The 15,773-nt window shown below is 27.7% G+C and overlaps 1 protein-coding gene across 5 annotated transcripts; it reads left to right on the plus strand.

The window, feature by feature from the left end:
* The first annotated feature begins 1,232 nt into the window (after positions 1-1,232).
* LOC126901201 (origin recognition complex subunit 1) lies at positions 1,233-15,013 on the plus strand. 5 transcript variants are annotated; one of them, XM_050677532.1, is made up of 20 exons: positions 1,233-1,498; positions 1,852-1,912; positions 2,027-2,197; positions 4,276-4,356; positions 4,419-4,493; positions 5,879-5,941; positions 6,001-6,117; positions 9,278-9,358; positions 9,455-9,538; positions 9,621-9,701; positions 9,776-9,898; positions 9,967-10,160; positions 10,216-10,318; positions 10,944-11,114; positions 11,181-11,330; positions 11,970-12,085; positions 12,312-12,473; positions 13,627-13,751; positions 13,813-13,963; positions 14,783-15,013. In XM_050677532.1, the coding sequence occupies exons 3-20, from the start codon at positions 2,027-2,029 to the stop codon at positions 14,940-14,942; spliced, it is 2,208 nt and encodes a 735-aa protein (XP_050533489.1). In that variant the 5' UTR covers positions 1,233-1,498; positions 1,852-1,912; the 3' UTR covers positions 14,943-15,013. The 5 variants fall into 5 exon arrangements, with proteins under 5 accessions (XP_050533489.1, XP_050533490.1, XP_050533491.1 ...); XM_050677533.1 differs by lacking the exon at positions 1,852-1,912; XM_050677534.1 differs by lacking the exon at positions 14,783-15,013 and having other exon boundaries at positions 1,235-1,498; positions 13,813-14,221.
* Positions 15,014-15,773: the final 760 nt, after the last annotated feature.

Here is a 15,773-nt window from a genome sequence, read left to right on the forward strand (position 1 = left end):
AAATTAATTCACCTAAATCAGATATTACAATTTACAGCAGCTATGACCAGATTATAAAAGAGTGAGGTGGTTTAATACCTCTCACAACAATTATATTAGTCTAATAGTCAATTTTTGTCCTAGTTGCTAAATTCACTAATTCATAGACCTATTTTCGCTTATAAATAATTATATGAATGTAATATTTATGAAATAAATAGCTATATATTGATAATCAAAATTGTTCTTCAAATGAACAATTTAGTAGGATACTTGAAGTAATCTGTTTTAAACCTGCATGATTATGTTAGTAGAAACATGTCACAACTTTGAAAATTTAGTCTGCAAACCTACAATAAAAATGTTTTTATCACAAACCAAATAGTGTTGCTTTTAAACTCTCATTGGCAATAAGTATTTTTTTATTTAATTTTTTAAGAAAACATTATAAGTATATACTTATAAAGAATATATTCTTCGTTTTTTTTTTAAATTTTTATATTATAAGAATATAAGGTTAGGCATAGGTTTTAACTGAAGTGCAGGTAAACGTTCAGTAAATGAACGAATCATGAAACAGTGTGTCCGATATATTGCGTGAAACGAACGAACGAACGTATGAACGAATGAACGATATCTATTTTTTTTGCGATCCGGATCAACTCGTTCACTGATATGACCTGATATTCACTGATATGANGCGATCCGGATCAACTCGTTCACTGATATGACCCGTTCAAAAAGATCCGTTCGTTCGTGAACGACCCATAACTAGTTCCATCCATGGGCTTATTATAAGTTAGCAATGGAATTTTTTTTATAATCGTTAAAAAATCTAGGTCTATACATTTAAAATAAGATGATTTTTAAAATCAATTTCGAGTTTGAAGACAATCACGTTTTAGGCGTTTTTGTCAAACAATTATTTATCTTTTGGAATTAGCTGATGATAAATTTGAACCATGTCCTTATAAGATAAGGTTGGCGTAATTTAAACGTTTCAGATGTTTAAGGGGGATTTTCGGTTATACGCGTAATATATGCAAGTATACAATATATACCCGTATTACCTTAAGTTCTCCTAAAAACAGCGCTTTTGAGAACAACATCTGAAACATTTTCGACTCAATAAGCGAAACACTGATAAGAACGAAGTTCGCCTTATCTTCTAAATGTTTTGAAACATTGATTATTTATGATAAGTGATAACATTTCCCGCGTATTCTTTGTTGAGGACGTTGCTCGTATTTATCGCATAACCTACTTAGGATGTAATTATTATTATTCGTCGTATCAATTATTCAACAATTATTTTGCTTCAATTGTGAAATGTTCTTGTCAATAAATTACATTGAACCGTTGGCAAATTTTTAAAATTTTATGATCAATGTATTGACACAGGAGTATTAATAATATTGGTATACCAGTAATATTGGTATAGATTCATTAACGTGCTGCTATTACTTTATTTACTGACCAATTTTAAATATTTTAAACAAATTTTCGTAATTATATTAAGGTAATGAGATTTTTATTTTGTAGGTTAATTTAATTTGTAGTTTTTTTATATTTATTAATTGGAATCAAATATGCAATATATGAATTTCAAAATTTTGAAATTTATTTAAAAGTTTATACTATAATCATAGTTAAGTTGCTATTAGGTTTTTTTTTTAAGTTATTATTTAGTTAAAATTAATTTACTTTTCAGATTATATAGATTTATTAGTCTTTTGACGTGTATATATGATTCTTCAAAAGTTTTTGTTGAAATTAGCAATATTTGCTTAAGTCTTACAAATTAAAATTTTTAATTTGAAAATTTACAGACATTTACTTTTAATTTGATATTAAAAATTTTGTTCATATTAGGTGCATGTTATGGTACACTATGATTTGATATGCATTAGGAAATTTGATTTATTTTGAATGGGTAAATTATTTTGTAAAAAACTCAATGTTTTTTGTGTTGTCCTAACTTGATATTATAAGTGTACTTGTAATTGGTCTCAATTTTTTTTACTATATTATATTTAATATTATTTAGATGAATCGTGTACAAACACCAGAAAGAGAAAATAGAAACTTGTCTCGAAAAAAGTCAACTAATGAATCGAGCATTAGAAAGTCAAGGAAACTTAGTGAGAATGTAAATCCAACATTGGAAAATAAAATTGATGTTTGCTGTACAACACCTCCAAAAAATTCTAAATCTGCGGTATTTATTTATTCAAAAAATTCTTATAAGATTTTCTTAGAATTGTTATATTAAAGTTAACTATTTTAAATTTTATTTTTTTTTATAAAAAAAATTATATATTTTTGGAATTTACTATTATTTTAAATATTACTAACTCTGCTAAAAATATAAATATATGCAATTATATTATTATTATATTAAAAAACAATTAGAATAATTTTTTCTATATTTCATTTTTTTAAATTTAGATAGTAAAAGTTAAATGTACAGAGTAAAATGATCTAAGGCAAGACTTGAAAACAGTATCAAAACCAATTTTGAATAAATGAATAAAAAATGAATATTAAAACTTAAACTAATATTTAAAAAAACTGGTATTTGTATGGAAACTATAAAAAGATTTTCTATAACCAATATTTGGTAGTAAAACTAAAATTGAAACAGATATTGGATTTGATAAGATATTTTAATAATTTTTTTTATAATGTATGTGTGTAAATACACAATCAAATACTTTTCTATTAATGTCAGTTTTCACTAAGGCAATTTTTTTTAACAGTGATCCTTTCCTTCAATTTATTTGAGTATAATACTAATAATGTATATTTATCATTGTTTATATTTTATGAACACTTAGCAGATTACATTTTCTTTATAAATTATTTATAGGATAATTGAATTACAAATGTTACTACTTTTTATATATAAACATGCATGTTTTCTTGGAAACAATTTAAAAATTTAATTTTTGTAAAGGATAATAGAAGCTTTTTAGATGTAGTGCTGGAAGCATACGGAAAGGATATGTTGGATAGAGTAAAAAACAAACCATTAGATTTTAGGCCAATTTTCTATTAGTAATTTTCCATTTAGTATACAGTAGTCGTCATCCTTCCACTAGATACGGTTTGTGATATTTTGATGTATCTTTGAAAAAAATCGGGCTGATACAAGCTAAGAAAAAGTGATGACAGACAAAAAAAAAACCATAATAAAATGAATACTTTTCAAAGTATTCATAGCCTTGCGTCAAAGTTAATAAAGGGGTTCACATTAGAGAAATTTAAAATTTAAGTTTTTCATTACAAAAGGGATGAAAAAAACAATTATTTATTTACATATTATTACTCACTTGTCTAAAATAAGTCACAAAGACAAACCTTATTGACTGATATTGTGTGCATGTGTAAGTCTGATCAGTATAGTAATAAGTACAGTTTTCCTTTAGTTATTTAGTGGTTTAATAATTTAAATAATATAACTCAAATTTCACTGTATTTTTTTTTAATTTCTGCATTCTTAGACCACATAAAAAGCATACTTATTATTACATTATTTTATTAAATAAAAAATAATTTTTAAAAAAATTTCCAAAGTTTTAAAATAGCTATTTTTAAGTGCTTTTCTTACAAACATTTTGATAACAACTTTCAGATAAGTATTTATCGAGTTATAAAATTTTTAATACATAGTTTGAGTTACATACTTACATACAATGCATACTTTACCTGTGCTACATGCACAGGTAAAGTATGCATTGTAAATATACACTAGTACAAGTTGTATACAGGAGTCTTGAAATTATATTAAGCTTAATAATAGTTATTTTTATAAATAGTTATTTATGTTTTTGAAAAGCAAAATGTTTTATTGATAGAAAAATACTACAGTAAATATCCATGTAATTGTGAATAGAGATTTATGTGTCATGTCCAAATAAAAATTAGATAGCTGAAGTTACAATTTTTATTTAGAGGGGCAGTGAATAATTTTTTAATGTCCACTTAAGCATAAAATGCCTTTGAAAATTACCATACACTAACTGGTATTTTACCAAAAATAAAATGATAAAGCATTAAAACCCTTATAAGAAAATAAATAAATATAAAAGAACCGTTATTACAATCAAAACTCAAATTGGACAAAACAAAAACATTTTCAAGGTTGAAATCAAAACTAATTGAAATATTTCGTATTGGTTTCAAGTCTTAATTGAAGTAATTTTTTGTAGTAAATAGTTATTCTGACAATTTGGAGATTAATTAGTATTGGCATTTAATTTTAATAAGTTTTTAATGAAGTTGTTTATATTTTAGATAAAATCAACTAATACACCTAAAATAAATCATAAAAATAATAGTACAGAATTTAAGTCGCCCAATGAAATTTTTCAACTGGTATGTTTATTTTAAATATTGTCTGAAATATTATTATGATATAACATAAAATATAATTTTAGCAAGAACTAAAACTTAATATTAAGCGTGTTGACAAAACCAATTATATTTCAATTTTTTCACCAAGTGCAAAAAAGGTAAGTAGAAAGTTAAGTATGTTTATTTTATTTACTCTTTTGTTTATAAATGAATTAAAATATAGAAATACTTAATATATACTGAAATACAGAAGTTTAGTGTGTTTGAATTTCAAAATTTAGAGAACGCCATACAGAAAATAAAACGGTTTTGTGCGGGGCTACTTTATTTGATCTGTAATGATGCTAGAGTCCTAAATTTTTACAAAATTATAAAGGAGAAAATTATCTGTGATCTAGCATTTTTATTTGTTTGTTAACATTATTTCTAGTATTTTATAATTACTATTAAACATTCCTATTTTTTGTTTTTTTAAATATATAATAAATAGCTTCAGAGTTGTATTATCAAAATTATAAAAACAATAGATCCTTCAACATCCATGTTGATCGATAAAAATATCCAGTTCAATAAATTTTTGTAAATAGAAAAATATTTTAAGTAGTCAACTAAATACAATTTTCAACTAATTAACCAAAGTACCAATAAATCTAAATGACATTAAAGTTGTATGTAAAACAACAGGTATCACAATTTTTAACAAAAATGATTAATTTTACGATTTTGGGCCCAGGGCGTAGGCACTTCTGCCCCCCGTGCTACGGCCCTGAAAATATATCAAAAACACACAGAAAAAAAAAATTGAAAATTTAACATTTTTTATCTTATTTCCTCAATCGACTCCATACCAACTATTTGCAGGGCAAAACCAGTGTCACTAATAACTAATAAATTACTGCAAATTAAAGGTGATTGTGTCGTAGATAGCTACATAAAAAACTATTATTTTCTATTCTCGGATGAAAAGAATCGATTTACAATTTGGTTTAAATTTAAATAATTAATTCCCTTACAGTTTCAATTACATCCAATGTTTAAACTCAACTTAAGTACCAACTACATACATATTATTAGGTATTATTATTATTAATTTCATATAACACACAAAACTAAGTAAAATGATATATAACATTTATTCATAGTGTGAATAAATTATTAACTACAAATGTGATACTCGTAAGACTAACGTTAAATAAGAGATAGCATTCGAAATAATATCATAATAAAATCTTATGATATTTTATTATAATTACATGTTCGTTTTGTTTTATGTTATGTGAGCTTTATCAATGAAAATATTACGTAACGCACAGCATAACAGTGTAAATAGTAAAATAGAATGATGCGCTACTCCAAAATAATATAAGGCAGCCGTACAGGTGCGGGTATCCTTTCTGGAATGATTGACAGGGCGTGATTGAAGAGTTCGGTTGTAAAACCTCATTCTCTCGGTCATGTCGTTTGCCCGTATGGCGTCCTCTTAATGTACACTTTAATTATTACTCAAATGCTTAGTAAGTCTTATGTTAAATTTTTTTTTTAGATAATTGAAAACGCTCGTAAAAACAGCCCTTCAGAAATGGAAAACAAACTAGCTACTCCTAAAGTATATTGTAGTATTTTCTATTGCATTTTAATTGATTAAAATAAATTTGTTTTCTTTAGAGAAGTACAAGAAAGTCTTCACGTTGGAATCAACGCAATGAATTCGATGTTGACGAATTAATTGATAAAATTTTAGATGACGAAAATTCCGAAGATGATATTTTTAAAACTCCAAAAGTATATAATCTGAATTATTTGAAACATATATTACAAGGTGCGACATGGGAATCTATGGTATTTAAAATTGTCATAAAATTCTCATCAAATCATCACGCAGAAATTTGTTTTTATAATAAGATGCAGAATTTGACAAATTTTTATTGAGCATAAAAAGTTACAATAAAATCACTTTAAAAAAATTACATCACCTTGATATTTTACACAATCGCGTCGGCTGTTTTTCTAAAATTCGCTATTAATTTTTTTATTGTATGGATGGAAATGTTGGCCCATTCTTTTTCGATGTTGGCTCAGAGCTGAGACAGGTTCCTTGGCTTGTTTATATAAACTTTGGACTTGAGAAATGCCCATAAAAAGGGATAGCAGTATGATAAATGCGGATAGCGCGGCGGCCAGACAAAATCACAGGTGCGTGAGATCATTCGATCATGAAAATGTTTGCGTAGCAATTCTGTCGTTTCCATCGCCGGAACCGTATCGCCGACAGTTTTCATTTTCTTTGTAGGGCATGAGAAAATCCTGGACCGTCCGTAGGTAGCGTTAACAGTGTCTCCGAAGAAGTAAAGACCAATAACACCATACGACGCCCTATGCCCAACCAAACAGTCAAATTGAACGAATTTTGTGTATTCACATCGCCATGAAGATAAAAATGCGCATCGTGTGTAATCAAAACTGTCTAAAGGAAACTCGCCATTATCCTATTTCTTCGAGTACGCGTTGACAAAAACCTAATCTGGTGATGAGTGGCCAACAAACTTGCGGCGCGATAATGTAGTCGACGCTGGTTTTGATGGTAAGCGATCGGTTTGTCGAGGGACACGTCCGGCGGCAGCGTACATCTTCCACGTCGTCACATCGACGACGCCGAGAAGACGCGACGTGTATTCGCTCTGCGGGTCGTCGTCGGCCGTACGATATTCGCAGAGCTTGGTGCCGTTGCGTATGACATGCGTCAAGTTGTCGAGTCGTCAACACAATATTGTAAGGATGAAAGTGTAGGTGTTGGTGTAAGATTTGTCGTACCGTACGTTCGTTTCAAGTTGTGTGTTCAAAGAGATTTTCGCGGACTTTTTATTTAACGCACGCATTTAATGTTTTCTGACGTTCGGACCCGGAGATTTTAATTTATTTACAATACTTCTCGCCAACATTTTTCACCCATAAGCGCTCTGTTACTTCAGTTGGCACTGGTTTGTGCGGCTGTATTAAGAAATGTTTACGAAATGCGCGTATCGTAGTCGCATAACGCTCTTGACTTTTAAAAAAACATCTCAACCGCTAATGCGTTTTCCACTCGCTCATCGCGATTAACTAGTGATGGAAGACAAATTGTGGCAGACCAGACTACAGTGTGCTCGTNTTCGCAAAGCTTGGTGCCGTTGCGTATGACATGCGTCAAGTTGTCGAGTCGTCAACACAATATTGTAAGGATGAAAGTGTAGGTGTTGGTGTAAGATTTGTCGTACCGTACGTTCGTTTCAAGTTGGCCGCATGTGTTTCAAAGAAATTTTCGCGGACTTTTTATTTAACGCACGCATTTAATGTTTTCTGACGTTCGGACCCGGAGATTTTAATTTATTTACAATACTTCTCGCCAACATTTTTCACCCATAAGCGCTCTGTTACTTCAGTTGGCACTGGTTTGTGCGGCTGTATTAAGAAATGTTTACGAAATGCGCGTATCGTAGTCGCATAACGTTCTTGACTTTTAAAAAAACATCTCTACTCGCTCATCGCGATTAACTAGTGATGGAAGACAAAATGTGGCAGACCAGACTACAGTGTGCTCTTGTGTCTCCTTCTCTATACTTTTTTTTTTTCTATAGCTACACCAGTTTTAAATACGATAGGTTTCCGTGTCGCACTCTTTAAATACTATTTTTTATTTGTATAAATTGTAGTAAATAGCTGAGAAAGTATTAAATAACTTCGACATTAGTGTAATATAAGTTTTCAACACAGTAGTAAGCAATTTTAAAATTCTTAAGTAATATAATAATGTCATATAAAGGGAAAATGCAGGGTAACAAATTAATAATGGTGGGAAAAAGAATATATAAAGGGAAAAATTAAAATTAAAAGGGGTTGACGTTTTGACTAAGAAACGNGCTCTGTTACTTCAGTTGGCACTGGTTTGTGCGGCTGTATTAAGAAATGTTTACGAAATGCGCGTATCGTAGTCGCATAACGTTCTTGACTTTTAAAAAAACATCTCTACTCGCTCATCGCGATTAACTAGTGATGGAAGACAAAATGTGGCAGACCAGACTACAGTGTGCTCTTGTGTCTCCTTCTCTATACTTTTTTTTTTTCTATAGCTACACCAGTTTTAAATACGATAGGTTTCCGTGTCGCACTCTTTAAATACTATTTTTTATTTGTATAAATTGTAGTAAATAGCTGAGAAAGTATTAAATAACTTCGACATTAGTGTAATATAAGTTTTCAACACAGTAGTAAGCAATTTTAAAATTCTTAAGTAATATAATAATGTCATATAAAGGGAAAATGCAGGGTAACAAATTAATAATGGTGGGAAAAAGAATATATAAAGGGAAAAATAAAAATTAAAAGGGGTTGACGTTTTGACTAAGAAATGTCGAGTTAAGGGTCAGGATGTTTGGTGCGTGTAACTTTGTATTTTGAACGACTTAATTTATATTGTATTTTGATTTTGTGTTTATTAAATTCCTTAAATAAAATATAACTAATCAAAAACCTGCACTTAGTGTAAATTTTTTATATTCACTGTGTTATTAAAATTGTGTCTGTGTGTGCGGCTAGAGTCAAGGTTGGACTGCTGGTCCTTAAGTCGATCTTAACAATTAGTGTGCGTGCTGGCTAGATTTTTGGCTTCACCGTCCTTTAGTAGGTATAGTGAAAAAGTAGTTTTGCTGTTGGCTGACGAGGAGCCACCCTTCAGTCTGCTACTTTTGAGCTAGACCGTGCTAAGGGGTTTGAAACCTACCTCTTTAGTGGTTCACTAATTGGAGGGATTGGAGCTGACCAGTGTATCCAACAGGAGGACTCAAGAAGAGCCAAAAATGACAAACTTGTCATCAAAAGTAATAATTAATTTTTGTACTTTTTTGTGTCTATGTCGCAGTACTACCAATGTACGACAAAATCTTTTTTTTTTTTTTTTTTTTTATAGAAGAATTCACGCAAATCATCTGTAAGTTCAATAAAGAAATTAGTCAGTTCTGTTAATAACTCAATGGAGCCTATTACACCAGTAAGTTAATTTTAAAAATTTAAATCAACTCTTATGTATTGTAGGTATGAAACAAGCTTATCATTAGTACATTGAAATGTATTTATTTATTTTCAGAAACGTGTTAGAAAACCGGTTATGAGGTTTGGTGAAAATGTAGATCTGGAAAAAATAGATTTAGATGAAACAATTCCTAAAAGTGTATGTAGTTTGGTTATATTTTTATTTCCCATCATTTATATTTATCAAGTTGAGCATTATTTTATTTATTAATTTTTAATAGAAACGGAAGAATTCAACAATGATTGATGATGAAGCTAAAGATGTAGATTTTGAAATTGATATTTGGAAAACTCCAGTTAATGTTAGTAAATATTGATATAAAATCATTTTTTATAATTGAATTAGTTGATTAATATTTTAACATTTTATTTTTAGAAACGTATACGACAGTCTATGACACCTACAAATTCTGGTTCAAAAACGCGAAGAAAAATTTTAGAAGATATACCAGAAAATGATTTGATATCAACTCCAAAAACTCCCAAAAAAACTCCTAAAGTAAATAAATGTTATTATACATTAATTTTAATATTAACTAATTTTTATAGATAATATTTTATATTTAGGCTTATGTCAAGAGTTTAAGAGCTTCAGCTAGCAAACGATTAGATAGTGGAGCTAGAGTTCCATGCAGTCCTTTAGAAAAAGCTAGGGCAAATTTACACTTGCATGCAGCACCAAAACATTTACCTTGTAGAGAATCTGAATTTAAATCAATACGTTCCTTTTTAGCTAGAAAAATAAATGATGATCTAACAGGGTAAGATACTAAATCAATTAATAGAAATTATAATACTTAATTTTTTTTTTTTTAGTTGTATGTATGTTAGTGGTGTACCTGGCACTGGTAAAACTGCTACAGTTAAACGCGTAATTGATTCTTTGAGCTCTGATTTGATGATGAAACATAGTTTTAAAGTAATTGCATAATAATTTTTTTTTAATATTAAGCGTGTTAGTTGAAGATATCCTTTTATATTGATATATTTTATAGTTGATTGAAAATTTATAGCCTTATGAAACTTAAAAAATTGTAGAATCAATTTAAATGAAGTATAAAAATTAACATAGAATTTTATATAAGTAATTTTTATTAATTCTGAGGCTGTTTATTTGGTGAGATAGATGTAAAAATATGATATTTCTACTAAATGTAATAATTGATCTGAGACTTGGTTATTCTAAAAATAATTTAACAATTCAGATATTTACAAGGGAAGTGGTATTAAATTATAAAAAAATGTCCAGTAATCTAGTAAAAGAAAACACCAAAATTTCTGTGGTATCAAATTTGGACAAATGACTTTTGCTTATCCTGATTTTTGTGACTCAAGACCTAACCTGTTCAATTAGTTGCATTTTAAATTATGTCATTGCTATTATTTTTATTTAAAGCCTAAGTAACTACTTAAGTTATCGTTTAATAATTATTATTATGACTATTAAAAAATACAGTTATTTACAAATATAAGTATTGAATTGTATTTAATTATTTTATAATTATTGTAATTATTATTTTACTTTTAAGTAAAAATAATTTTAGTTTATAGAAATTAATGGATTGAGGCTGGCTAATCCACATCAAGCTTTTTCAGTTATTTGGAAGGAATTAACATCACAAAATGTGTCTTCAGCTCGAGCTCAAGCTCTATTAAATGACTATTTTTCTGGTAATGAAACCAGAGAAGTAACTACTATTTTACTAGTTGATGAGGTTTAAATATTTTTAACTCTTTTTAGTCTTATTTTATAACATAAATAATAAAAATAATTTGTTTAGGTTGACCATATTTGTAATCGTAAACAAGATGTAGTGTACAATATACTTGATTGGCCTACACAAATAGGATCTAAAGTGGTTGTAATAGCAATTGCTAATACTATGGATTTACCAGAACGAGTTTTAAGAGGATGTGTGACTAGTAGAATGGTAACTAAAAAAGATTTTATTTTTATGATTCAATTTAACCTTAAAAGTTATTAGATAATCACTTTAAAATTTTTTGAAACTATGTGAAGTTACTAATTTTAGTTATAATAGCATCTTCAATTAAAATACATCCATTTTAGATTTGCGTAATATGACATTTAAAAAAATGTTCACATATTTGACAAGTGAATATAAAATTTTATACTTCTCTTAATTTTCGAAGATGTAACAAAATACTTAGGGAATTATAGTTAAAATTCTTACCATGACTAATCTTATTTAATAAAAGAGGGTATATATTAAAATTCTAAATTGTTTAATTAATATTAATACAGCTGTCTCAATGATGATGACCAATTTTCAAAATAATATTATAAATCATGTAAAAAAATAAGCTAAAGTACAATATTTAAACATACAATTCAAAGCAACATTATCACTAGGTTACTACCCATTTATGCCAATACACTATTTTTTAGGCTGATCACAAAGTGTGTGGTTGTGGGAAACTAGATATCATGTTAAGATTTTTAGTAATTTATTTATTTTTTCTTAGAATATTTTTAATCAATAAAAATGTATAATAACAATATGACTTAGTAAAAAAAAGTGAAAAAAATCGCTATACAATTTTTACAGGGATTAACAAGATTAGTGTTTAAACCTTATACATTCCAGCAATTACAAGAAATTATTATGAATAGATTAATTGGTAATTCATCTTTTGATCCTGATGCAGTACAGTTAGTTTCTAGGTAATTAATTAAATCTTTAGAATCAATCAATGTTCTTTGTTCTTAATACTGATGAAAGTTATTAATCAATCATTATTATTTATTCTAAAAGATTAAAAAAAAAAAATTACTTAAAAATACCTAACTCTAAAAGTCATTTAAACATTTTTATTAAATTTCGACAACTATATTATATTTATCAGCACTAAAAAAATGACCATATTAATATTTTTTACTAAAAAATTAGGAAAGTGGCAGCTGTATCAGGCGATGCTAGGAGAGCTTTAGATATATGTAGACGTGCTATAGATTTGATAAAAAGTGAAGATGAATCTCAAATGATAACAATTAATCATGTCAATCAAGTTATAAATTCAATTTTATCTGGTCTTCGCGTGACAGCAATAAGGTAATAATAATAAGTTAAGCAATTTAAAGTGGTTAAAATTATATTTTAGTTAGGTATAGCATGAGTTAGCATTTTGGAAATTACTGCAATTATTATCATTTTTAAATTGTTATACAATTAATCATGATACTTTGGGCTTGAAATACTTGGTACAGTTTGATTTTCAACAATATGTTATTTAGTACAATCAAATGGAATGACAAACAAATATAAATAAAATTTCTGTTATTTTGTGTGTTAATTAAAATTAAAGCATGTAAATGAAAATAAAAATTTAGTTTTAATACTGTACCAATTTATTTATTGGGTGACTTATATTTATTATTAAATATTTATAAATAAAATAATTTAACCAAAGTTGCCATTAATATTTATAAGTATAAGTACGTTCTCTAGAAAATTCTATGATTTTTTTCATTTCGAATCTGTGAAAATAAACTGAAAGCAATCAATGTAGATCTAGTATATTTTGACAGGGGCAATCATTAGCAATGTTTACATGAGAGCATTAAGAGCTTAAGTCTTCATAAAAACTAATGTAGCCTCCCGAATATACTTAATTTTTAGAGGTAGAAGGGCAAGTTAAAGGAATGTGGTAGCTTGAGTCTGAAGGAAGCTTTCTTTAGGTTTAAAGTTATGCTAAGTAAAAGTAAGTATTTAAACAAGCTACACACCTATATGGTGCACACCTTAATTGTATATTTATATATATCTGGGCTTAAAGAATCATAAAACATAGAAAGACCAAATATATCCATCAATTGATAAAATTTCAAACATTTTAATTATATTTTAAAAGGATATGCTTGTTGACCATTTCAGTTTTGCTAAAGATTAGGAAACTGAGTTTTCTTGTGCCCCCCTTACTTTAAGTTCTGATATAATTTTTAATCATAATAAATAATATACACTAATATTTTTAACCTTTATTGGTTAGAAACAAGTTGTAACCAAAATTTGTGAGATTGAATAAAAATATTAATTTATTAATATATATGCATGTTATAAATCTCTATTAAATTAATATGTTGTGAATTTAACATAAAAAAAAAATATATATATAAATATCAGAATTAAGAGTATCATCAATATGATATCTAAATTATTATACTGCTTTATTAATTTTCTTATTCGTTTGCAAATTTTTTTTTAGACAATGTAGTCTATTTGAACAGTATTTTTTAAGAGCACTCCGTGATGAAACAGTTAGAACTGGTTTTGATCATAGTACAATTGATTCAGTATACACACAAATGAAGAACATTTGTTTATTAGAAGGTATAAAAATTAACATTGGATTATCACAAAACGTTTTTTTTAACTAATTAATTTTTAATAGGTGAAGAATTACCTAATGATCAACAAATTATTATGATGACATATAGATTAAGAGACAACGGTTTAATTTTTCTAGAAAAAAAACAGTGGGATGTTTTTCGAAAGGTTTCACTCAATGTTAGCCCAGAAGACATAAGTTATGCTTTAGACAAGTATAACCAATAATAATTTTTTTTTTAACTTTTAATGATTTTTATTTTTGCATGATTTTCATGTCGTAATTATACTTATTAGTTTATTTTTATAGTATTTCTTGTGAAAAGCTTTTTTATGACTGATAGACTTTATTTTGAAACCCTACTTTTAATAACTTGTTGAAATTAAAATGTAAAAAATTCTAAAATAGTATTAAAAATTTTATTAATGAATAAAGTTCTTATAAATAAAATCTCAATATGATGTTAATTTAATATTTGTAGTGTTATTATTCAGAGATATGTTTTGAAATAATCTATAGTCAAATTAATTTAGTTTAAGTGGTGTTTACTGAAAGAGATGAAAACAGGCAAATATAAGGGTAAACTTGGAGGTTCTTAAGCGCACCATCAATGTTGAAATTAGTCTACAAANCAACAGTAAGTCTCAAGGTCATACACGACGGGATACGCGACAAAATAACACGTGCCGCGTGAAGTTACAAACTTACAAACGACAAACAAACAACAAACAACAAACATACACGTGAAACTAATATAAGCGTGTTAAAATATATAATATACCTAATATATAATTTGTTTATAATAAAGATATTTTAATTAAAAATAAGTTGAAAAAGTTCTACTTTTTATACGCATTTTAAGTTTTAAACTACCTCTATATAAAGGGAAATTTAAAAAAATAGTATGTCGAATGAAAGAGATATATAAATAGTATTTCTCATAAAAAAATTGTATTGATCCATACATTTATACATTTTACATGTATAAATGTACTACTACATAAAATGTATGCAGTAATATCCATTTTTGTAGGATTAACAAACAAAACTCCAAGTTTGCTGTAAATGGAGGTTCTCCACGAGAATCATTAGCATTACAGAATGTACAAGCCAGACTTCGAATGGTTTTAACATATTTATTTGCTGTGGGTACGAGGAAGACAAGGAGGATTATTAGTATTGGGTTCAAGTAATGTTGATGAAGCTCTTAGAGGCTACATGACAAAATATGATTGTTCAAGTGCTATACGTTTAACTTTATATTCTAAATTTTAATTATTGTCAATTAAATGTATATAATATTCATAAAAATCAGTTTACTCCTCTTATAAAAAAATAAAATAAACACATGGTAAAATTAATACCTTCTCATCTTTACATTAAAGCTTAATGTCGAAATTTACCGATTTTAAAAATGCTGATTTTTTGGGTGATTTTAACTATTTACGGGGAACGAGGTAAATTTTTTTAATTTTTAAGGGCAATGTCTTCAATTAGATACGATTAATGATCTTTTAACATATTGTTCATGATAATCGGTCCAGTGAGAGCTGAAAAAAAGTAGTAGTAATAGATACAAAAATAAAAACAATAAAAAACACATCATAGTAAGGATAACGTGGAAGTCTTCCAATAGGAGGGAATTAAGCAAATAAATCACAAAGAATTAAGAATGTTGAGAAGGATATCTTGACCAAGTTGAAGGAGAAATGCCATTTAGGACAGAAGCAGATGAAGAATGCGAGTAAATGGCAATTGAGACTATTAATACGTAATCCAATATGCACGCACTAGCACTATATATATATCTAATATTATAAGTATAGTCTTACAATAACTATAACGAGGAAAAGACCTCGCAACAACGCGAGCAAATTAATTCAGTATTACGCGAGTCAATTACAATTGTCGTAATTGGTTGTTTTGTTTTATTTTAAACAATTTCCACAGTTATATAAGGCATAGGTAAACTGCGATTTTTCCAAGTCGCACCCGAACACAAACTTAAAAAAACGGCGAAAAAG

The sequence above is a fragment of the Daktulosphaira vitifoliae genome, unplaced genomic scaffold (assembly GCF_025091365.1).
Source record: "Daktulosphaira vitifoliae isolate Bord-2020 unplaced genomic scaffold, ASM2509136v1 Scaffold_3, whole genome shotgun sequence".
NCBI classification, from domain to species: domain Eukaryota; kingdom Metazoa; phylum Arthropoda; class Insecta; order Hemiptera; family Phylloxeridae; genus Daktulosphaira; species Daktulosphaira vitifoliae.